We start from the raw sequence: 24,618 nt of genomic DNA on the forward strand, positions 1-24,618 counted from the left end.
GGAACACCCTGGAAACTGCAGGGACAGAAACACAGCAAGAATCAGAGAATAGGAAAAGCCACACACTCACAGTGTCCCTCACACCCCGATGATGGCAATTCAGAGCTTTTTTCACTTTTTTTTTCACCCCCCTCAGGGTGGGGGGCTGAGCTTGGCTGCACAGCCATCCCCTTTCCTGAGTCTGGGCACGTTCCTGATAAACCCTGCCCAGTCCTCCTGCAGCAGAGGCAAAAAACCCTCATTCCAAATGCCAAGGTCCTGCTTGAGCAGCAGCTGGAGCAGGAGTTAAAATGTGCCTTGTGCTCAGAGAATGAGACCCTGGAGCAAGAACTGGAGAAAAATCCAATCCATCCTCATGCTCAACACATCAGGGCACCACTGTCACAGAGAGAAGGATGGTGAGGGCCAGGCAGGGGGAAGCTGGCACAGGGTTTTGGAGCCAGGGAAGACATGGAGATCAGCAGATGTCACAACAACAGCTGTGAGGGAAATGGCTCTTCCAGGATTAAATATCTGCTATGGAGTGGAACAGGGGTGTGACACCACAATATGGTGATTTCTGTATTCTCATCTGGAGTGTTGTGACCAACTCCAGGGTCCCAACACAAGAAAGACACGGACCTGTGGGAATGAGTGCAGAGGAGGCCATGGAGATGCTGCAAGGGCTGGAGCCCCTCTGCTCTGGGGACAGGCTGGCAGAGCTGGGGGTGCTCACCTGGAGAAGAGAAGGCTCCAGGGAGAGCTCAGAGCCCCTGGCAGAGCCTAAAGGGGCTCCAGGAGAGCTGGAGAGGACTGGGGACAAGGGATGGAGGGACAGGACACAGGGAATGGCTGCCAGTGGCAGAGGGCAGGGCTGGATGGGATATTGGGCAGGAATTGTTCCCTGGGAGGGTGGGGAGCCCTGGCACAGGGTGCCCAGAGCAGCTGTGGCTGCCCCTGGATCCCTGGCAGTGTCCCAGGCCAGGCTGGACACTGGGGCTGGAGCAGCCTGGGACAGTGGGGGGTGTCCCTGCCATGGCAGGGGTGGGACTCAGGCTTTAGGGTCCCCTCCAACACAAAGTATTCTGGGATTCTGTGATAGTTTTTGAAAAAACATTTTAAGCAATAAATTCAGCCACATGCTAAATGGATTCAACTCACCTTTGCTGTCCAAGCCCATTTACTTCAGGGGTAACAGTCTCCTCCTTCCAGGCAATAACTGGGGAAAGCAGACACTGCCAGGGGCTCTCTGCACTATGGAAAGGCCACAAAAATGACCCCAGTACTTGGGAGATGGGACTTTCTCCACAGCTCTGCTCTCCAGTCATGTTGTTAGAAGATGGGAACAATGGCAGCACCTTTAGCCAAAGCTGATGGGGCATCTCTAAGAGTACAAACCACAACAAGCCACTGACACCAGTCCCCAGCACAGAGGATGAGCCTCATCCATCAACGTGCTGTTCTTTTACAGAGAAAACAACATGCAGTGGGAGACTTTGGAGGAACACAGAGATTTTGCCATTTCCCTCTGCCAGATAACTCTGGTTACCTAGGAACAGACACTTCTCCCATGAGGCCAGTTCTCCTCATCAAGCACAGGATGAGCATTTATTGTCTTGTGATCAGGAGAAAAACACAAACAAAACCCAGAGCTCCACAGGTGACATGAAACATCGCACACAGACACGCCACGTGACGCCCGACCACACCAGGAGCCAGGGCTGGGTTAATGGTGTTAAGAACTTTTAGAAATCTAATGTAAACATTTAAAAACATACAAGAGTCCAAAAACAAAAAGAAAATAAAAATAAAAATTTAAGCCACGGTTGTTCAGGCAGCGTGTTGGGTCAACTTTCTGGAATTACGGTTTCTGGCATCGAAGAGGAGGGAGGGGGATGAGATGGCAGCTCCCACCTGGAGGTGCTTTGATCTCCACAGGGATCTCAGGCAGTGCAGGCTGACAGGGGGTGATTTTGGTGTCCAGCTCCAACCATTCTGGTGGGCAGGCTCCCAGGCACCCCCTCCCCTTGCAGCAAGCATTTCCAGTGGGACTGAGGGTGGGTGCTTGAACACAGCCCCCAGATTCTCCAAGAGGAAAATCCCAAAGAGAGCAGGATGTGGAGCCCCCAGCAAGGCTTCTCCTCTTGATTCCTTCAAAACCTCCAAGGTGACACATTGAAATGGGGCAGGTAGCAAACAGTTTGGAAGAATTTTGGCAAGAGGCTGAGGATGGCAAGGGGCAGGACCATGCCTGGCTCCCAAGTGTGGCCAATGCCACCTTCAGCCCCACTGACCTCACCCCATGGTGCATCCATCGTATTTCCAGGGAGTCAACGCCAGGCAGTTCTTTCATCACTCCGATGGCAAGCGACAAAGAACACTTAAAATTACACTTGACACTAGACAAAGGCACCTAAAAGCTTCACAACGCCCTCAGGCCGTGTTTTGTTAAGAAGGCTCCAAGAGCTGCTCCTCCCAAGCACTTTGCACACTCTCCAGGAAAACCCCCCGGTGCTGGGAGCACATTCCGTGTCCCAGAGCCAGTGCAGGGCTGCAGGGGGTCAGTGTGGCTGTAAACGGAAATTCGGGGAGGCTCTGCCCTCCCACCTGGGGCTGCTTTTGCTTTGGCCCTGGTAACACAGGGGTCATGCAGACTCCAGACTGTGCTTCCCTTATTATTTATAGTGTGACACAGGACGAGTTAATAGGGACACAGGGAATTCTGCAGGGGTGAGGGGGATGTGGGAGCTCTCCTCTGTGAATCTCATTAGATAAGGCACATGTAGAGGAAAATTTTCAATAGACCACTTGCAAATCAATTCCACCTAGCTAGGACCATGTTCCTGTCCCTTTCCAGGAGCCAGTTTTGTTTTCCAGTTGCTCAGTGGGAATTTGGGAATTTGGAATAACCCCATCAACAGCCTGCCAAGACAGCAGGCTCTGGGTCTGATCCCCAGGGTGCCCAACCCCTCCTAGGTCTCCCAAATGGAGCACTCTAGATCATTGGCCAAAACTTTGAGAGCCAAAGACTTGGAACACTCACTTCCTATAAAAAAATTGGAAACTGACCTCCCAGTTTGGACAGGTTTGAAAAAATTCACAGCAGGCTGGGGGGGAAGAGGAAACTGCAGCCTTTGCTGCCTGGATCACTGTAGGGCACGGGCAATTGGATGGCTCAGGCACAGAATGAAGATGAATGACAAGGTGGAGGATAATCTCAGGGAAAACAATCCCTCTCACCAGCTTCATTCTCCCTTCAGCTGATCCTTGGAGAAAAGCAGGAGTCTCTCCCTCATGGAAGTCTTGCCAGTGACAGAACCAACAGCAGCCATGAGGACTAAGAAACTTCCCCTGGTGTCCCAGACCCCATTGTCATGTTTGGAGTTCAGCTACACCAGCAGAAGGCAGAATTAAACTCTTCATTATAACAGAAGCATTTCCAAACCACACTGGGGCTCCAGCACTGAGATCAGACATTATCTTGCATCCAGCTCCTGGCTGGGAACCCAGGAAAAAGCTTCCAACAGGACAAGGTGTGTCCTGTGGGGCATTTCTTGGGCCAGCACAAAACCTGGCTGAAGTTCCATGGTGGGGAGATCTCGTGCTGAGCCCCTGTACCAGGGTGAACACCAAGGCCCAGTGTCAGCTCTGCTGGTTTCCACTGGGCTTTGGTTCAGGCTCCAGTGAGCAATCATGAACCTAAGGAGATGAATCTGCCCCATTGGAGCACACAGATCCAACAAGAGGTTTTGGCAGCAGGGAAAGCAAGACCTGTAGCATCACAACAGTCTGAGGCAGGCAAATGAGGACTTGTGGGGACTTCACATCCGAGGACTCACCCAGGGCACGCTCTGTTACCTGCAGGGATCCTCCCACGGAGGGTGGAGCTTGCACAAATCACTTCAGTGTCACCAGTACCAAATAATTTAAGTGCTGCATTTCCCTTAGAGTGAAAAATTCCACATTATTCATCCAGGAGAGTAAACATCAGTTGCTACTAATGCTCTGATTGCTTTTGCTACAGACAGTGTGGTGCTGTGCTGGGCATTCCGTGGAAGCTGGGCAGGAGCAGGGGCAGGAGCAGCTGTGGGAGTGTTTCCATTGCAGGGAAGCTGAGCCTTTTCCAGGGATGGTCAGGAGAGGATTCCCTCAAGCAAGGACAGTGAAGGGTTTGTTCTCAGTCTGCAAGGAGGCAAATACTGGTGACTCAAGGCAAACAAAAAGCTTTCTGCCATGGCCGTGCAGTGCAGTGGAGGTGGGAAGGGCTGAGAGCACAGATATTCTGCAGGGATCAGGAGACAAGAACCAGAAAGGTCCCCGAGATGAGTGGGGTGCTTGGGGGGGAATGCAAATGATCTTTTCCAAGAACAAGAATAAAAAGACCAAAAAGGAGAGAATCCAGGCAGTTTGCAGCTGGTGCTGCTTAAGGCCATTGGTTTCCAGAGGGGTAGTTGGGCACTGTGGGATACTCTGGCAGGCTATTCCCAGAAAAATTGCTGTACTGAGCCTCCCTGCTGGGAGGGTTCCTCCATGCACCACTGTTCCACTCATCTTGAGCCTTCTGGAAGCTTCCACCAGCCCCTCGGTAGATTTTATGTACCTAAGGGATAAAAGGGAGGACAAGAGGAGGGTCAGCACCAAGAGCCCAGAGCTGTGCCCCTGCAGAGCCACTTGGGAACAGGATCATGGATTTGTTCCTCTCTCTGTGAAGAGCTGGATTTCTAAGGAACAAAGCACAAAAAATGCAGTAATACAGTGAACAGAGGTGCAGATAGAAAATATAACCCAATACTTGAACACATTTCAGCTGCATGCCCAGAATTCAAGTGGGGGATCCCACAGCAAGGCAGCCAGCCCAGGCCAGGGGGTTGAAACCTCTCCAACACAAAGTCCAGCACCACAGAGCTTCTGTTTTCCCTGTCTGCCAAAGCTTTCCAGAGAATCCTTCTGCAAATCCTTGTTTCTGTAGAGACCCAATTCCCACCCTGACACCTGGTCCCCACTGCATCCTCAATGCTTCACCACTGACCATCCCAAAGAGCAGCAAACCATGGAATCACAGGATTGCTGAGGCTGGAAAAGACCTCCAAGACCACCAAGTCCAACCATCAGCCCATCTCCTCCATGTTCATCACTAACCCATGTCCTCAGGGCTCCATCCACATATTATTTGAACACTCCCAGGGATGATGATTCCACCACTACCCTGGGCAGCCTGTTCCAATGCTTTGCAATCTTTTCTGTGAAAATAAATGTTTCCTAATATCCAATCCAAACCTCCCCACTTCATACAGCCTCAGGTTGCTCCACATGAAGCTTGCTTTGCATGACATAAAGCAACATCACCACATGACACTGTGACAATTTCCAGCCTGAGCTGTCTCGTGCTGTCTAGATTTGTCCTCCAGAAACTCTGAGAGGTATCAACTGACTGCACTGAGCAACATTTCAAAGCAGTGATGGCTTGTGGTGGCTGCTGAGCTGCCTCTTCACATTATTGTGATACACAGCAGGGATTCTCCAAGGCAGAGAGAGATCTGAAGAATCCCAGAATGGTTTGGGCTGGAAAGGACCTTAAAACTCATCTCATTGTGCTCCCCTTCCATTGGCAGGGCCATTTCCACTAGAAGAACCTACCCTTACAATGCAGATGAGCATTGCAACTGCTGACATGGTGAACATGATGGCAGGGAACAGCATGAACACAGCAGCTGCCACACTGGTGCTGAAGAAGGTGATGGCTGCCAACCATCCACTGCAAGAAACAGAAAAAAGAGACACAATATCATCATCATCTGCTTTTCAAAGTGTCCTTGTTAACAGAAAAATTGTTTAACTCACTAATAAAGCCCTGTCAGAGGTTGCCCAGAGCAGCTGTGGTTGCCCCTGGATCCCTGGAAGTGTCCAAGGCCAGGTTGGATGTGGCTTAGAGCAGCCTGGGATAGTGGGGGGGGTATCCCTGCTCATGGCAGGGGATGGAATGGGATGGGCTTTAAGGTGCCTTTCAACCCAAACCATTCCCCCTTTCTGTGATTGATAACCCAGAAATTAAAAGGCAGCTTTTATGCTCTTGAAAATGAAATGAACAGTGAAGATAATTGACAGAATTCAATGCAGGTATTTCTGTAGGATCTCAACTCTCACTTGCCAGCATCCCTCACTAATCCAACTCAAGAGCTTTAAGGGACAGCCAGCTGCATGGAGTTTGGGAAGGGAAAACATATTCCCAAGCTGCTTTAGGTTGTGCATCTAGAGACCAGAACTGGGATCAGGGAACACCATGGTCCTGTGACTTACACTCCATCTCCATTCCTTTGCTGGCAAACACCAGGTGAGGCATCAGCAATTCTGAAACCAGAGTGTTAAATGGAGTACTAAAACTTTCCATTACTTGTAGTTCCAGCAGGAATTGCTCTCAAGTGTCTACAGACAGGAAGTTAAAATGCCAAACAATTATAACACAACCAGAGGCAGACACTAACAAGCTCCCATTTATTTTAGGAGAACTCTCACAGTACTTCTCATAGGCCAACAATGAGTCACCACACTCAGCTCACCGTGTGCTGCCAGCACTGAGGGCAATGCTGAGCCTGACACAGCCAGCTTCAGTGCCAGAGGAAATGGACACTGAGGGACGAGGCTAAAAGAGCAACCAGGTGAAGATCACAGAATGGTTTGGTTTGGAAGGAATCTTAAAGCTCAGCCAGAGCACATGGGCAGGGACACCTTCCACCAGACCAGGTTGCTGCAAGTCCCATCCAACCTGACCTTGATTTCTGCCCAAGGCAGCAATGAAACCCAAATGGTGCACCCCAAGAGCAGCTACAGCTCTGCCACTGGGGAAATCAGAAAGCTTCTTCTTCTCCTCCTTGTACAGGCTCCCATCAGCCTCTCCAAGCCCATGAGCTGCTGGAGCATTCCCACTCACCACGCTCCCCATCCAGAGAAGCCGATCGCCTGCAGCACCGTGAGGAGGAACTGTGCCCCGAAGATGAAGAAAAAGGCCATGAAATTAAAGGAACTGTCTGACCTGTGGAGGAAGAGAGCAGGTCAGGGGGGCACTGGCACCTTGTGCTGCTCCACAGCCACCACCACATTCAAACCCTCCACAGTGGTGACTGCAGAGGGTTCCCTCCATGCTGTGTGCTGGGAGGCTTCTCCCCTTGCCTGGCAGTGAAAGCACACAGCTCCATGACTCAGCAGCACAGACTGGCTCCCAATAACCTGGCTCCTGCAGTTGCTCTCCCCAAGGAATTGCACATATGATGACACACAAAGGGAGGCTGAGGAACACGAGTCTCCTACACAGAGAGGCTGAATCATTCCCTGACCGAATGTCAGCCCAGCCTGACACCTGCCCAGCTCCACCCCAGCAAGGAGGCAGGCAGGGCCCTGATGCTGGCAGGCAGAGCTGGTCCATACACTAAAAATGATCACTGAGCACGAGAATTCCAGCTGGGAATGTCTCAGTGCCTGCTTGTCATCATGTTCCCACGCCCATGGTAAATCATCCAGCACTGGGACATCGTGGAAAGGAAAATAGCCACAAGAGGTGGGTGGTACCCTGAAAACAGAGGCACACTTCCCATCTCTGCAGGCTCCCCATGCTCAGGATGTAGAGGTGAGGTGCTTGAGTTTATGCAGGTACAGTAATTAGCAGGAAAATAACCCTAAGCAAGATGCTGAGCAGGGATATTCACAGACTGTCATGGGTGCACTGGGGGCCCGACACTGCCCTGCCCAACTCTGGGCTCTGCCACAAGACATCCTCATCCCACCAAACCAGCCACTCAGGCACATCTGAAGCTCCTCAAACTATCATTATTAATGATACAAATGATTCCCACACTCTAAGGAACTCAATGATTTATCTACAGACCTACAAAAAGCACTTCAGGTGCTTGTGAGGCAGTTTGGTACAAAGGGGAGTTTAGAAAAGAGCTCCAATCACTGCCAGCTGCTGCTTAAACCCCAAAAGTATTTAAATGTTTATTATTTTAATTATTTTTATTATGCTAATGGTTGTCAGTTTTGTAATTCTAGCTTCTGATGCCTTGGGAGGAGATGAGGGAGGTGAAGCATGTGGAGAAGCCTCCAGTCAGACCCACGCTCCTCAGAGCTGCCCGTGTTGGTCTGGGTGTCTCACAGATGGTGGCTCTGGAATATTTGTCATCCTTGAATATCCTCACAATCCCACCCTTCAAATACCACCTCAGAGTACAGCAGTGAAAGAAATACTTTAGGCAGGGCCTGCTGACTGTGGTGCCTGTCAGAATCCAATTAACAAGGATTAGGCTTGAGGCTGAGCCTTCAAACAGACTCTTCCAACTCCGACCTGAAGGGGCTGGAGGAGTCTTCATTTGAAAGGATCTGCAGGAATTACTGGGGATACAGAGAAAAGGTGATTTCTCATCCAGCTTTCTGGTGCAGATTTGCTACAGCTTTGCCCTAGCTCTGCAGCTAATTTAATTTGGGATGCAGTGGGATGACAGAAGCATTCTCCCAGTTCAGGGTGCCAGCACTGAAGGGTGGCATCCTCCAGGGCTGACTGTGCCTCTGCAATCACCACTTGTGATCCCAGCAGTGCTGCCCCTCTGCCTCTTCCCAGCTGTCCCAGGGGATGATCCCTGGGCTCCCACTCTGTCCCTGGGCTTGAGTCTTTTTTTAACTACAAGTCTCTGCACAGAGTAACCTCGGGGACCTCTCAGCATTCACTTGCATAAACACATCCAAACAACGTTCAAGGAATAATGAGAAACGGCCCTTGTGGAGCCTGGGGGAGGTCAGCAGGGAGGAGTAATTTTTCCCAGACTTTAGAATGGAAATTCTTCTTTGAACAGAGCTCCAGCACTTGGAGGCCCTGGGGCTTCTGGGCTCAGGATGGGGACAAACTCCAGCCCCAGAGGGCAAGAGTTCAGAGCTGGGATTTTCACGTCATTTGGAACTTTGAGACAAATCCAATCTCCTCTTTTCAGCAGAAATGACCCTTCCCTGTATTCCACAATGCCACAATGCTTTAACAGCACCTGCCCATTGCTGTGGACACACAGAGCATCAGTTCAGAAGCACATTTAAACAACTAATTTGTCATGTGCTAGACAGGACCTGACATCTCCCATTTCCATCAGCTGCTTTTGCTGTTATCCAAACCAGCTCATCACAGGTAAATAACCAAAATCCAGAGTATCCTACCAGAAGAGTTTCACCTTCAGAGGGCAAAGCTCTGCCTGGTGTGTGGGTGTGGTGGTGGCACTGGGCAGGCCCCTCCTTTCTCTGTGTCAGGCTGGGAACTGCTCAGACCCTCCTAGCTCTGCCACACTTTACACATTAATGTTTGAGTGATGCCTCGTGGTCCACAGCAAATGCAAATGATTATTAATTAAAGCAAAAATGTAGGATGGCTTTAAATATTTGTGGAGTTTCAGAAGGACTGACTCCAGGGAACTGCTTTTATCTAAAAAGCTAAGCAGACAAGCTCTCAAGTAGCTGGAGACAGAAATCAGAAGCATTCTCAAAAACTAATAATAGTCTTCCATCAAAATAAGCCTCAATGAAGCCTTACCAAATTAGTACCTATTCTAATGCTGCACTGAAATGAGGCTGCTTCTACATTTGAGATATTCAAGTAAAATATGAATTTAACCCTCTTAGAAGTGGCAAAATTCTCACCTCCAATCTTACGTGACCCTCGATCCCGTATCTAATATTTAAAAGTAGCCACATTCATCTTCATTTTGAAAGCAAACAAGACATCAGGTGCTGAAACCTCATCCCAGCCAGAGAGATCTCCCCCAGTAAGAGCAGGGGAAACCTGCAGAGGAGCTGGAGCAGAGGCAGCTCCTGGCTTTACTCACCGGAAGGCTTTGTAGGCAGGGCGGAACCAGCAGACGTAGCCACAGGGGCTGAAGAGCAGCAGCCAGAGGATGGCCAGCCCAAAGTTGACCCCGTAGCCACCCCCAATCCACCAGGCCAGGCAGGCAATGAGGTTCACAGCCAGAGTGATGCAGTAAACTGGGGAGAGGGCAGAGGAAGGAAGGTGGGATGGGGAAATTGCAGGATTTTGTGATTAAAGGAAACAAAAGAGAATGGCTGGGGCTGTGTGAGGGCTTGGAGGGACAGGGAGCTGGGGAAGGGCTGAGGAGCAGCTGAGGGCACTGGGCTGGTTCAGCTGGAGCAGAGGAGACTGAGGGGAGACTCCTCGGGGGCTGCAGCTCCTGCCCAGGGGAGGCAGAGGGGCAGGGGCTGAGCTCTGCTCTGGGACAGGAACAGGAGCCCAGCAAGGGCTGGAGCTGTGTCAGGCCTTGGCATGGAGCTCAGGGAAAGGTTCTTCCCCCCGAGGGTGCTGGCACTGCCCAGGCTCCCCAGGGAATGGTCCCAAGGCTGCCAGAGCTGCAGGAGCGTTTGGACACTCTCAGGGATGCTCAGGGGGGGGTTGTTGGGGGTCTGGACTGACAGTCCTTGTGGGGCCCTGCTAACTCAGGATATCCCAGGACTCCATGAAGCCCCCAGGGTTACCATGGGAAGGGTCCCTGGAGCAGCAGTGCAGCTGCTCTGAGTGAGTCAAAGGCTCCTGTGTGACCTGGAGCTGAGAGCACAGAACATCCAGCTCCAGAGGGATCCTGCAGCACAGGGATGAGGGAACTCTTTTACAACCTGTCAAAGCATGGAGAGCTTAGGTAGCAACTGATGTGACCAATACAAGACTCAGGCCAGTGTTATTATAAATTATGAGCAAGGTCTAATTTTCATTTATACCAAAATCCCTTGGTGAGAGGAGAGGGGGGTGACTGTAGCCCTGCTCCCACCTCTGAATGACTCTGTGCTTGCTGGAGCTGCCTCAGGAGCTCTCTCTGAGCCAGCTCAGTGCCTTGCAGGCTCTCTCTCTGCTTCCCTGGGCCTCTGAGGAAGCCTGGATATCAGCTTGGGGGCTTGGCAGTGCTGCCTTGAGCAAGGGGATAAACAAACTCCAATCAGGCTGAGAACACGGGACCACAGGGGTGGCTTAGAGGCCTTTTCACATCCCTGTTCCTGTCACTTGGATAAAAAGGAACAGTTGACAAAGGCCCCCAGAGCACAGCAGTGCTCAGTAGCACTAAATAGTAATATAAGAAGGGATGCTGCTCCTCTATTTTCCTGGGCCCACATCACTGGAAAGGGGGTTCAGTCCCAAGCCAGGGGCTCCCTGCAGCTGTCCCTGCATGCCCCAGGCTCTGCCATGCTCAAAGAGGCCAATTTACAAGCTCCTATTTTGGAAAACTGGTGGTGACCCTTAAAACTCTTTCTGGTAATCTGTATCAACAAGCACAGAAAAATGAGAATGTGCAAGGTCCACACACCAAAGACCCTCCAGCACAGCCTGGTGATGAGCTCGTGGTAACACTCTGGATCTCAGTTATTCAGGCAAAATTAAATCCCTGAATTTCTCTGCACCTGTGCAAGGAAACATGTCCTGCCCATTGCTCACTTCACTCCCTGCCATGGCTCTGCAGCCCATTGCCCATCACTGCCTTGGTCCTTCTGACTCTTCCCTCTCCTCCTGGCACTGACCCACCTGCCTTCACACAGCCTGGGGGTCCTAAACAACTGCAAGGTTTTATGGTCACAAAATAATACTGACAAGTATTATATATGATATACGGACAATACTGACAAGTCAGGGGAATGAAACCTATACCTAGCTGCTACTTCTGACTTAGACATGGCCTGAGTGTAAAATAAAAAATTGTTTTACTGCAAAGAAAATGTCTTCTGAGTAGCCAACAAAGCTTGTCCACAATGGTTTGGATGTGTATTATTGGTGGGGGGAAGAATATCAGTTATTTAAATTAATTAATTCTAGGTATTAAAAAAAAACAGTTTGTAGATACCCTATCCCTGGAAGGGCCCAAGGCCAGGCTGGACAGGGCTTGGAGCAGCCTGGGACAGTGGGAGGTGTCCCTGCCATGGCAGGGGTGGCACTGGATGGGCTTTCAGGTCCTTCCAACCCAAACCATTCTAGGATTCTATGAATCTATGATATCTCATTTACACACCAATTAGCTGTACTTCTCCAAATATTCATTTTCAGAAGCTATTTACTCTCCAAAAGTTACTTATTTTAAAATACCCAACATAACAACACCAAGCCAAGGGCATCTCCAAAGTGTCAAGGAACTTTTGGCTCTCCCTGTGCCTCAGGTTGGAGTTTGTTCTCCAGCAGTGGGAGCTCTGGTACAACCTTCCCCAAACCTCCCTCCACCTTAATCCAGTGCTCACATCCAATTAAAGTAATGAGCAATCACCCTTCCAGCAACAACTTGTTGTCTTTCTTCTTTTCAAAACTGCCTTTTTCTTCTTTACCTTCTTCCCTTTACATGTCTCTCTCCATTGATGCCAAAAAAATCAGGGAGACCCCCAAAGGAAGTGTGCTGCAGATGGAAATGTGAAACTCCAGAGTGCAGGAGATGGAAATGTGAAACTCCTGGTGCAAATGGCAGTTCTCCTGGCCATGACCAAACCCCTGGCTCTCCTCCAGCCTGCCATTAACTCGACTGAGGGACTCTTTGTTTTGGGAGAGGGGAGGACAAAGGAAGCTTTACAGCTTCAACATTGCACCAGTGAGTCTGGAGGGACAGGCAGCTTCTTCAGGCAAGAAAATTACAGAGCTCATTGCAGCAGCTCCACATAACCAAAGAACAATGGAGCCATGGATTATGCCATTATTTATGCACACAAATCTCTCTCCTACACACATCCCGTGCATCTGGAATAAAAGCCCTGCCATCAAATGCAGAGCTGGCAGAAAACAAGCTTTCCTTCAGTGAGAAGGGTAAAGAGGATGACAAGTATTTGGAGAAAAAAAGATAAGCAAGGCAAAAAGATTCTTAATCTTCCAAAGCTTTCCCTGTGGTTTCCTAGTCCTGCCACACTGATTTCATTCCTTGGAGAAGAATGGTCAATTTTCATTTCTGGTTTCTGAGGCAAACAAGAGGAGCCCAGGGCCAGGAGCTCTGCTCACACAGAGTATCAGCACATCAGCAGCTGTGACAGGATCAGCTCCCAACCCCAGCAGGATGGGGAATGTCTGGGGGGCTCTGGAGAGCTAAGGAAGAGCCAGCATGCAGATACAAGACACTGCTGCCATTGGGAAGGGAAATGTGGGGATAAAAGGGAATTTTAGCTTTCCTAGAGTGAGGTGGGGAGCCAGGTAGCAGCAAATGGGCCACAATTATTTTGTCTAAAATTCTCCTATTCCTCTTACTTTGGGGGAACTGGGAACTTCCTTAAGGTAGCTATTTTTGGGAGTTAAATAGGGCTTTAAAAAAGGCTGGAGAGGGACTTTGGACAAGGAATAGAAGGACGGGACATGGGGAATGGCTGCCAGTGGCAGAGGGCAGGGCTGGATGGGATATTGGGCAGGAATTGTTCCCTGGGAGGGTGGGGAGCCCTGGCACAGGGTGCCCAGAGCAGCTGTGGCTGCCCCTGGATCCCTGGCAGTGTCCCAGGCCAGGCTGGACATTGGGGACAGTGGGGGGTGTCCCTGCCATGGCAAGGGGTGGAATGGGATGATCCTTCAGGTCCCTTCCCACCCAAACCAGTCTGGGATTCTATGATCATTCGACATTAATCCAGGTATCAAAACTGGTCTGCTATTTACTAATAGACTTTTCCAGTAGTGACACCCTGATTTCTCCAAAATCTTGCAAGGATTCAAGGCACAGCAGCTTAAAATTCAGGCATAAAATTAGAGTATTCTAAAGGGGTTCACTGCTCCTCATCAAAACTTTAAAGCACATTAGTCATTGAGATCTATGAGGTTTTGTTACACAAATACCTTTTCCCAGCACAGGTGTTTTTATTCAACTTACAGATCCACACATGATAGATTCTCTTCACCAGGAACTGGTAATCGATGGGAATTTCATCAGCAAAATTCTGGTAGAAACATGGTTTCAGTGGGATGAACTTGGGAAGTGGTGGGAAGTTATTCACCTTTTCTGGAACACAGAACACAGATTTCAGTTGGGAGCAGAAATGTGTTGTATCCTCCACACCCTCCCAACACTGCTGCATGTTCATCCTCTCCCTGGACTACAAATATTTTGGTTTTCTTCCTCACTAGTGGACAGGACATTTATTCTACTACACACAGGGCTGAGAGAGGGGGAATAGGAACAAGCTAATAAACATCACATGGATTTAACACCTTTACACATCAGTGTGAATTGTGTGAAAGGTGCTACAAGAAAAAAAAAAACCACCTTAAAATAAGCTCCAGGATGAGCTTCCTCAGGAAGGGGAAGGTGTCAGCAACATCTGGGGGAAACAGCTGCACAGAGGTGTTCAGTTACAACCCTTCAGAAATCCACAGCAGGAGGAAATAAAGGCTGGGGAGTGTCCAGACAAGCAGATTTACCTTCAGCTACCAGCTGTACCAGGGTACCCAGAGCAGCTGTGGCTGCCCCTGGATCCCTGGCAATGCCCAAGGCCAGGCTGGACAGGGCTTGGAGCAGCCTGGGACAGTGGAAGGGTTTGGAACTGGACAAGCTTAAAGGTCCCTTCCAACCCAAAAGATTTTGTGATTCCATGATTCTGTGTCAGGGATGATCTTGTGTTGAAAACACACAAGATTTTTAATGGAGAAAGGGTACATTGAAGTTTTTCCTGCAAGGTTAAGCCCTAGGAAAAAGAAAAAAACCAAAAAACCAACAACAAAAAAGCAAAGAAATAAAGAAAAAACTTTGCATTCATAGATAATAAATCAGCAAATGCTGCCAAAAGCTATATGGTGAAGAAAACCCTACCTTGGGAAGAATTTCTCTTTCAAAATCAAGTAATTAAATGCCTGAATCCTCTGCTGCTGTCAGCTCCCAGATTTGTCTTTGTGCCTGGATGTGTGCTCCTACATGTTGGGAATGTTTGCTCTTGCCTTCCAGAGCTGATTAAAGTTTGATTCCAGGGCATTGTGACTAATTGTCTCTAGCCTCCTTCAGCCCCAGTAAACAGAATTAAAAACAACCAGAGGAAGAGATGAAGAATGTCCTGGGAAAACCTCCAAATGGCACAGGAGACAGGAGGAAATGTCTGAACAAGAGCTGTCAGCACAAGAGCTCCCCTTCTCTTCCCATTATCTCTGGCTGAGGAGACATTTTGCAGGAGCAGCTCCTCAGCTCTGTTTGAAGGTTGGCAGGGAAGAGCCTAGAGCTGCAGCCAGGCTTTAGGAAGGAAAAAGGCTTTCCCTCATGCATATTTTCACACAGAAAATCTGGTGAGAACACCCACTGGGAATACATCAGAAGTAGCTATGGAATAATGTCTGAAGTCACCAGCCCAATTTGAGTTCTCCTGATAAAAACAAACATCAAGGCTTGTGCCCCTCCTCACCCACCTCCCTTAAACCCATTTTATATTAATTTAGATGCCCCTCCAAGCTGATTTGAGTTACTGGTTAATACCACTGCTGACTCCATCCCATGGAGAGCTGATGGCCACAGATGCTTTCAAAGTCCAGAGGAATTTGGACTCCTTTGCATCCATTTTTTGTTTGCTGTAAACACCTAATGGGATTTCTCCTGCACAGTGTGTCCCTGCAGCCTAGAAAGGGATTTAACAATGCTGGATCAAGGGAAAGGGAGGGGACACAGATTTTAAAGCTGAAAGGACAGGTCTCTAGGGAATCCAGTAAGACCAAGATTAATCAAATGCAGTAAAAGCAGATTCACTAACAATTTTTTTTTTTTTTATTTTCCTGTGGGGTGAGGAGACTTATGTTCTGTCCCTGTCTTCAACAGCTGAAGCTGCAGATTGTTCCTGTGGTTCTGCTCTCTCCCATTTTCTGTCATGGGCAGCAGAGCTGCTGCCAGCTCCCAGTGCACAGTTCCCACGTGGTGGGGCCAAAACCAAGAAGCCACTGCAGTTTGTCATTTCTAAAGCTCATTAAATGGTCCAAACACCCTCAGGATTGTTTGCTAGGTACACAAAGCTGGGGATTACACTTCTTCCTTGCTGCTGCCCAGCTGCTGCCCACCTCCTCCCACCCAGAGACCCTGCAGTTCCCAGCTGTTCTGGGTTACTTCTGAGATTAGACAAAATAAATTACATCAAAATATTCCCTTTCATGTCTGACTGCAGAGCTTGGAGTGCTACAGTTCTCCCACCAAGGCTGGGATCAACACATCAGATCAGCAAATGCACCCCATGCTTTCAAAAACCAAACTGCAACATGAGAAGCAGCTAGAGGCAAATTCCAGACTCTCTCTTATTTAAAAAAAAAGTTGGAATTTTGTTACTAATTGCACTGCAAATAAAATTCAGATGGATTAATGTCAATAGAATGGCTAGGAACACTGTGGAAATTCTCTGGAAAGAAGGAATTATTCTCATGTACTTTTATGCTGAATAAATTCCACCCTCACAAAACTTTCAAGCAAGTCACACCTGAACCTTTATCACTTGAGCAGAAACCTCAGGTGAAAGATCAGGACACAGCAGGAAAGTGAATGTGACCAAAGCAAGAGAAGTAGCTGAAGAGCTTTAGGGATCACCAAGGTCTTGGGAAGGGACACAGGTCACATTCCTGACACATTACAGCCACCACAGCATCATGAACAACATTCTCTGAAACCTACTTGCCCTATCTGAGCTGCTCTTACCTGCCATTTCTAATACTTGTGTTCCCTGGTGAGGTTTCAGACACAGCAACAGATCTGTTGGAGAAAGAAAATCAGGTCAGCACATGCCACTAACAGCACACCCAGAGAACCTCCTGGAACTGGGAATGTTCCCAGTGTGTGACAAACAAGAGCCTGGGGTTCCCACTACAAACTACTGGTGTCAATCACACAAAGCATGAGAGCTGGAGCCTCCCAGAAAGGATCCTGATTTCTCCTTGTGCAGAGGAAGCTCTGGCAACATTCAACCACTTGGAAGGTTTGTATCATCCAGCAGCAAACAAATTTGCCCCTGGTACTCCCTGGCAAAGGCTGAGGATGCTCAAGGAGCCCCTGCCAGAACACCTGCAGCTCCCAGGGGCAGCCACACAGGTCAGGGTGGGACCCAGCAGAGCTCATACATTGGAAGAGGAATGTGTAGAGCTCACCAAACTTAATGCCTCATTTAGGTGTTGAGATGATTAGTTGGCTCCTGGCTCTCTGTGGTGCTTCCCAACTCCTGGAACAAACAGATAATCCCTGTTAGCTGGGCACTGAACTCCTGATTAACAAAAAAATAATCAGCTGGAACCAAACCCAACACCCCTTGTTATTTTAGAAATTCTGCACAAATGCAGATTCATTCTTCCTGTTACCACCACAGAGCGTGGCTGTAACTCTGGCAGAAGCAAATCCTGGGAAGTTTACCCAGCATCAGCTGTGCTGCTGATTTTGGCAGAGCTGATCCCACAGATGAAACACACAGAGAGGTCTTTGCTGAACTGTAATTCCACCCTTTCTTCCTTAAGGATAAAAACACCATGTGTCCCTACCTGCAAATCCCAAAATGGAAACACAGAACACACAAACCAACCCTGCAAACCAGCACTGTGGAGTCTGACAGAAATTAATGCAGTCTAGACTAAAATCTGCCCCTAAAAACACAGACAGCAGCTGCAGCAGCAGGGTCAGAGCAGCCACACTGTACCCAAACCCCTCAGGATTTCCAGCAGCTGGCTGCCCTTTGCTGCACCTCCCTGCTGCCCTCCTGAGTGCCCCAGGTAAGGTCTGGAGGCTGCAGAGTTTTGCACTGCCATAGCTGTTTTGTTGGGTTCCTTTTGCTTTTTTCATTTGAGCTACTCTAACCCAGCCCATGGAGACAACAGCACCCAGCACTGCACCAGCAGCCTGTTCTTCCTCTGCAGAGATGTACAAGCTTAAATATGTCAGCACAGAGGAGAACATATTCTTTTCCTGGACCAGTGTCTAGGAAGCCCCAGAGTGTGGGCAGCAGGTTCTGTCCCCTGGGAGCTGCTAAGGGATCCATCCCATCAGCTCTGTAACTGATGGTTTGGAAATGGGAACCTTTTGCTTTGCATTTTTCTCACGTGTGAATAGAAAACAAAGCGTGAAGACAGTTAAGAAAGCTTCATTAAAACTTCACCCCACCCTTCTGCAGCTGCTCTAGGTTGAGAATTTTGGGTAGAAAACAAATGGCCCATGGACACCAGCTACACTAAAGCACTACAAGAGAAGAACCATTTACTGAAGAATGAGCCTGCAAATAAGGTCCTTGCTCAGAAGAGGATTATTTAGCTACTGCACTTCAGTGTTGGTGTCCAGCTGCAGAGAGGTGTCTGTCCACTGGAAAAGGGATCAGAAGAAAAGACTGAGGGGAACATTCCTGGCTTGACAGAGCCAGACAATGGTTTCTCTCTCAAGGACACCTGTGGTTCTGCAGAGATTTTAACTCAAATAAATAAAACCCCCAGACAAAGCAGCATTCTGGTGATGCACCCCCTTTCATAGAATGATGAGGTCTGGATCCACAGAGCAGCATCAAGAACACTTCTTTCAGCAAGGGTAAGCACACAAGGCCATGTTCTACACTGAATGATCACTTCCTGAGAAGTGCTGACCTTCCCAGCTCCTGGTAAAGACAGGAAACTTCTTCCCAAGAATTTCTTCCCAACAGCCAATCTAACCCCGCCCTCCATCAGTTAGAAACCATTCCCCCTTTCTCCATCACTACACCCTCTCCAATATGTAAAGCAGATCTCTCTCCACCTGGATATTTTCAGTTTAATTTGGAATAGGTGGAACTCAACACCCTACACCCACTGCAGAAATTTTCTTCATCAATAACCCACTGCTTGTGGAGGGAGGAAAATCCCACACATGCTAAGGAAACTCTGGTGTGAAGTGAACTTCCTTTTTCCACTGTGTTCATCTGTGGTCAATGAATAACTCTGAAGTTCACAGTCCAATGCACATGACTCAGGACTCCACTGGAGACACTCAGAGCTTTTCTTCACCAGGATCTTGCAGACAAAATGCCCTGTGTCATTTCCAGGGACACCACTTCCCTCTCAAACCAAGACATGAACACAAGCAGTGCTGTTTTTCTAGACACAACAACACAATTCCTTTGAATCTGACTGCAGTGTGAAACTGCACCATCTCAGACCAGGGAAAATTTTGTGAAGGAATACATGTGTGAATCTGCTTTGAGACACATTTTAAGTATCACAGAGTACTGAAATATCCTGAGCTGGAAAGAACCCTCATGGATCATCAGTGCAGCCCCTGGCCCTGCCCAGCCCCCCAACAACCCCCCCTGAGCATCCCTGAGAGTGTCCAAACGCTCCTGCAGCTCTGGCAGCCTTGGGACCATTCCCTGGGGAGCCTGGGCAGTGCCAGCACCCTCGGGGGGAAGAACCTTTCCCTGAGCTCCATGCCAAGGCCTGACACAGCTCCAGCCCTTGCTGGGCTCCTGTTCCTGTCCCAGAGCAGAGCTCAGCCCCTGCCCCTCTGCCTCCCCTGGGCAAGAGCTGCAGCCCCCGAGGAGTCTCCCCTCAGTCTCCTCTGCTCCAGCTGAACCAGCCCAGTGCCCTCAGCTGCTCCTCAGCCCTTCCCCAGCTCCCTGTCCCTCCTTTGGACACTCTCCAACAGCTTTGGCTCCTTCTGACCTTGTGGTGCCCGAGGTGCCCCAGCACTGGAGGTGGGGCTGCCCCAGTGCAGAGCAGGGTGGGACAATCCCTCCCTGGCCTGGTGCCCCAGGACACGGTGGCCCTTTGGGCTGCCAGTGGTGACTCAGATCCAGCCTAGCACCCACCAGGACCCCCAGGTCCCTTCCCAGGGCATGCTCTCCAGCTCTCATGCCAGCCTGTCCCTGCATACAGGGCTGCCCCATCCCAGGGCAGGGTCTGACACTTGCCCTTGTCACCTGTCACATGTTGGGGGTTGCTCAGCTCCAGTGTTTGTCAGGGACTCTGTGGGGCCTCTCTGCCTTCCAGGGGGTCAGCAGCTCTCCCCAATTTAGTTTATCAGCAAACTTACTATCCTTTCCATTCCTGCTACTGCAAATGCTCCTCCTAACTCCCCTGCTTTATTCTGCCCTTATCAAATAGTTCTAAAAGTCTGTTATTTCTCCCAACTGTTTTTTCTACTACCACAGAAAGGTGGCAGAGAACAAGGCCAGGGCAAAAGAGGAGCAGTGACAGGGAGGTGGGAGAGCTGAATTCATTCCTGCTTTGCCATAAACCCACCAAGTGGCCTGGAGCATGTCCTCAAGATCAGATTCACTGGACATGGGCTTCTCTTGTGCCCTGCAGGTGTCCCAGCCAACCTCAGAAGAACCCAATATCCCAAGATTTCCATTCAACAAATCCCTCAGTTTCTGAGTCCTTGCTTTAGGATATTTTCTGCACTGCCTTTACTATTTCATTTGGTTTTGATAACTCTGCTCCCAGAGAACAAGTGACAGGACAAGAGGAAATGGCCTCAAGTTGTCCCAGGGAAGGTTCAGGTTGGATATCAAAAGGAATTTCTCCATGGAAAGGGTGTTCAGCCATTGGCAGGGGCTGCCCAGGAAGGTTTGGAGTCCTCTTCCAGATGCCCAGATCATACCAGGAACTTCCCAGAGAGCCCAAGGCAGCAGTAGCAGCCACTCCAAAACAATGAGCTCAGCACTATAAACCAGAACTGACACAGCTTGGCTTTGGTGTGTTTCCTCTCCCTGACGTACCAGCAGCCCTCACAGGGTGGGACACTGTCCCTGCAGTGACACAACCAGCCAAAAAATAACTCCAAAATACATCCAGCACAATCAGGGAGAAAGGGGAAACTGTGGCAGCAGAGCCCTGAGAAAAGGAGCACGAAACAGTGAAGTTATAAGGGTTATCCCTCTCCCATGTCATTCCAAGTTCAGCTCAAAATTCCAGGAGCTTTGTGGGGATTCCTGGTTACACAGAGGCTTCTGCTGCCCACCTGCCCCCATCCTGGAGCTAGGGAGACAGCAGAACTGGAAGCAATTCCCCTCAGGGCTCCCCCAGCCTGTTTACACTGCCCTATACCTGCTGCCTCAGCAGGTGAGCAGGAGCCTTAATTTTCCTATGCAAAACCACAGCAGACAAATATTGATTCTGGTACAATCACATCCAGAAGTGAAGTGTGGCCACTGATGAACAGAAACTCATAGTTCAAGAAGACAAAAAGCACAGAAATACCCGTGCTTCAGATACAAGCCTGTTCCACCCCTTGTCACCTGCTCAGACTGGACTTACACAGAAGAACTGGACTGCAGACAGCAGCAAAAATATTAATTAGCCCAGAATAACACTGAAATGCAGATAAATCAATCCACCAACTGCTTCATTTCTAACCCACTGCTCTCTTCATCACAGATTCCACAAAAGAGTTTCTTGAGAGAGTTACAAAACGCAGAGACCAGAAATAAGAAGGGGAAATTAGAAGGGGAAATAAAACTACACCATCCAGGTGCTGTTTATCGAGGGCAACACACACATCTCGGGTACCCAAAGCACACAGATCAGAGAGGTTCACTCCCCAAACCCTGGGGAACGCCGGGCGGGGGCAGGGCCGTGTCCCTGCCGTGTCCCCCGGGCCAAGGCGAGCAGGAGCCGCGGGGGGCAAATCCGCAGAGCCCCGGGGCTGGGGGCCCAGGGGACAGCCCGGCCCGGCTCCTCCCGCCCGCTGCCCCCGATAGCGGCTCCCAGCGGGGCCGCCCCCGATCCCCGATCCCGCCCCGCCCGGGCTGTCCCCGATTCCTGCCCCACACACGGCCCGTCCCCCCAGACCTGTCCCCGATCCCTGCCCAGGCCCAGCCTCCCCATCGCCCCCGGAGCTGCCCCGCTCCCCTCCCGGGCTCCCCCCGTTACACCCGGGGCTGAGGGAGTGTCATCGCCCCCCCGAGCCCCCTCCCGGCCCGCAGCGCCTCCACTCCCGGCTCCCCCGCCCCTCCTCCGTGCCCCTGCTCCCCCTCATCCCCCACACTCACAGTGCCCCTCCCCGGCACCCCCCGACCCTCACCTCCCCCTCCCGGTCCCCAGCTCCCCCCAGCCACGCTCCCCCTCCCCGACCCGCGTCTCCTCCATCCCTCCCCCCGTTTCGCCCCCGGCCCGATCCCCCCGCGCCCACCTCAGCGAGCGCCCGGTCCCGCTCCCCCCGGGCCGCCGCGGGGTGGGCTGGGAAACAGAGTCCCGCCAATAGCCGCTGCCGCTGCACGCCCCGCGCTACGGACTACAACTCCCAGCGGGCCTCGCGGAGCACACCCGCTGCTGTCATGTGAGGGGCAGGGCGGCGGGGAGGGGCGGTGGCGCGGGACGGCAGCCGGGAGGGCCAGAATGGTCCGAAGCACCGGGACCGACCCCGCCTGGGGCTGTTCTCGGGAGATGTTCCCGGGGCTGGGACATGGCTGGGAGAGCTGGGGGTGTGCGGGAAGAGAAGAGACCTCAGAGACACCTCAGAGCCCCCTCCAGTGACTAAAGTGGCTCCAGGAGAGCTGGAGAGGGACTGGGGACAAGGCATGGAGGGACAGGACACAGGGAATGGCTGCCAGTGGCAGAGGGCAGGGCTGGATGGGATATTGGGCAGGAATTGTTCCCTGGGAGGGTGGGGAGCCCTGGCACAGGGCAGTGCCCCAGGCCAGGCTGGACACTGGGGACAGTGAATGTGTCCCTGCCATGGCAGGGGTGGGATGAGCTTTAGGGTCCTTTCCAACCCAAACCATTCTGGGACTCTGGTACAGCTCCTTCCCAAGAGCACAGGAGAAATTAAAGGTTTTCCAGTTAATGACTTTGAAGGATTCATTTTTGGTCTCACTCTTTGCTAAAATTTAAAATCACTATTTCCAACATTATTCGCTTGTTTTTTTGTTTTATTTTATTTTTCTTCCTGTAATTTTTGGGCAATATACGTCTATGTACCTACAGAAAACACCTCAGTAAAAAGTCTGTCATCCATATATTACATTGCTTTTAATTTAATGTTGTGAAAAATTCTCACAATAATTTTGTCCTTAAATGAGTATGTCTTCCTCCCCTGCCTTCCCTTCCTAAGCTGACTGGTCTAAAAGAGAAAATTTGATTTAGTTTATTTATTTTCTTTTCTGGTCCCTTCCAGCCTGCTCACTTTTGGTCGGTTCTGGAGCTCCTTTAAGTTCTTATTTTCACCACATTAGACCCCTTAATGTAGGTAGGGATCCCTCTCCAAGCTGTGTAAATCCTATTAATTCGGGTATATAAAACCCCAACCCGAATTTAAACGACATTTCCAAGCGCTGGGGCTGTGGCTTCTGCCAGTCCCAGCTTTAGGGAGTGTGTCAGGCTCATCCCTCTTAACTGAGCAAATGCTGAGACCTCTCTGAAAATTCCCCCTAAAACTCCCCAAACCCCACCAGGCTTCGCCGGAGGCAGCGCTGGGGTTCGGTGCCTGCTCGGGCTGCGCTGCCCCGTTTTTTGGGATTGTCCCCAAGGCGGGGCGGTGCCGCTGGCTCCGCGATTTTCCAGCTGCCCGGGAGTTTTTGGGAAGGAAGGGTCATGTCTCCTGTTCCCATCACGGGCATGCAGGGAATATTTTGGGTGCGAACCAGCAGAGGTCACTCGGCCCCAGTGAATCCAGTGCTGCGGGGCCAGTAAGAGAGGCCGCGATACTGGGGGACAGCGGCGCGGAGCCGGGACACCCCAAACTCCTGTCCCCTGGGATCCCTCCAGAGCCCACCCTCACCCCGCACCTCAAACCCCCTTGATAATCCTCAACTTCTCCCTTGGAGCCATTTTCCCCGAACTTTTTTTTTTTTTTTTAGGATCTTTTCACAAGGAATTTTAAAATGGATTTGCCATGCTTAAATTTATTATTTCATTTTTTCGAAATACACCAAAGAAACGGGATTTCTGCGGGGAGGGGGGAAAGGACACATTTTTTAAAAATGAAAGGCAAAATGTCGATGTGCAGCAATCGGCTCTGGTGCCCCCAGATGGGACCCAGCGGCTCCCGGGACACCCCAGCTCCCCTCCCTGCACCCCCACAGTGGGTGACGGCCTTTCCCAACATCTCCACACGCTGTGCCCTGTTTCAGGCTGTTCCCAGGTCTTGGGAGCAGCCAGGATTTATCCTGCACTGGGTTGGAGGGTGGAGGAGCAGCTGTGCTGTCCCCTGGGAATGGTCGGGGGCAGCAATGGGAGCTGGCATTGACTGACCCTGCTGCCCCAAGGATTCCTTTTCATTATTTCCCTCTGCTCCACAGCTCCTGGACAGCCCAGCTGTGCTGCTGAGGGACACAGCTCTGGCTCTGCTCGGCCACCAGGGAATGGAGACCCAGGGGAGATTCCCAGGGGAAGCAGGAGGAAACGAGGATGAGATTTACACCTTTCACACCCTGTGATCCCTTTGTCCTGTCTGCACCCAGAGCAGAGATTCAAAGAATCCTGGAATATCCTGAGCAGGAAGGGACCCTCATGGATCATCAGTGCAGCCCCTGGCCCTGCCCAGACCCCCAACAACCCCCCCTGAGCATCCCTGAGAGTGTCCAAACGCTCCTGCAGCTCTGGCAGCCTTGGGACCATTCCCTGGGGAGCCTGGGCAGTGCCAGCACCCTCGGGGGGAAGAACCTTTCCCTGAGCTCCATGCCAAGGCCTGACACAGCTCCAGCCCTTGCTGGGCTCCTGTTCCTGTCCCAGAGCAGAGATTGGTGCCTGGATCCAAGTCATTG

At 50.6% G+C, this 24,618-nt stretch overlaps 1 protein-coding gene across 1 annotated transcript; it reads right to left on the reverse strand.

Annotated features, from left to right (window-relative positions):
* Positions 1 to 1,554: 1,554 nt before the first annotated feature.
* Positions 1,555 to 22,157, reverse strand: SCAMP4 (secretory carrier membrane protein 4). The gene is made up of 8 exons (XM_079328629.1): positions 22,047 to 22,157; positions 17,057 to 17,127; positions 16,611 to 16,664; positions 13,827 to 13,955; positions 9,834 to 9,990; positions 6,908 to 7,009; positions 5,617 to 5,734; positions 1,555 to 4,579 (listed from the first exon to the last, which is right to left on the reverse strand). Exons 3-8 carry the CDS (start codon positions 16,615 to 16,617, stop codon positions 4,403 to 4,405), a joined length of 690 nt encoding a protein of 229 aa, XP_079184755.1. The 5' UTR covers positions 16,618 to 16,664; positions 17,057 to 17,127; positions 22,047 to 22,157; the 3' UTR covers positions 1,555 to 4,402.
* Between the last annotated feature and the right edge of the window lie 2,461 nt (positions 22,158 to 24,618).

This window comes from Erithacus rubecula (assembly GCF_903797595.1).
Source record: "Erithacus rubecula genome assembly, chromosome: 28".
NCBI classification, from domain to species: Eukaryota; Metazoa; Chordata; class Aves; order Passeriformes; family Muscicapidae; genus Erithacus; species Erithacus rubecula.

Coding starts and splice junctions, on each gene's coding strand:
- SCAMP4 (XM_079328629.1), bottom strand. Junction 7,010..9,833: donor CCTGCCTACAAAGCCTTCCG/GTGAGTAAAGCC, acceptor CTTCCTCCACAG/GTCAGACAGTTCCTTTAATT. Junction 5,735..6,907: donor TTCTCTGGATGGGGAGCGTG/GTGAGTGGGAAT, acceptor TGTTTCTTGCAG/TGGATGGTTGGCAGCCATCA.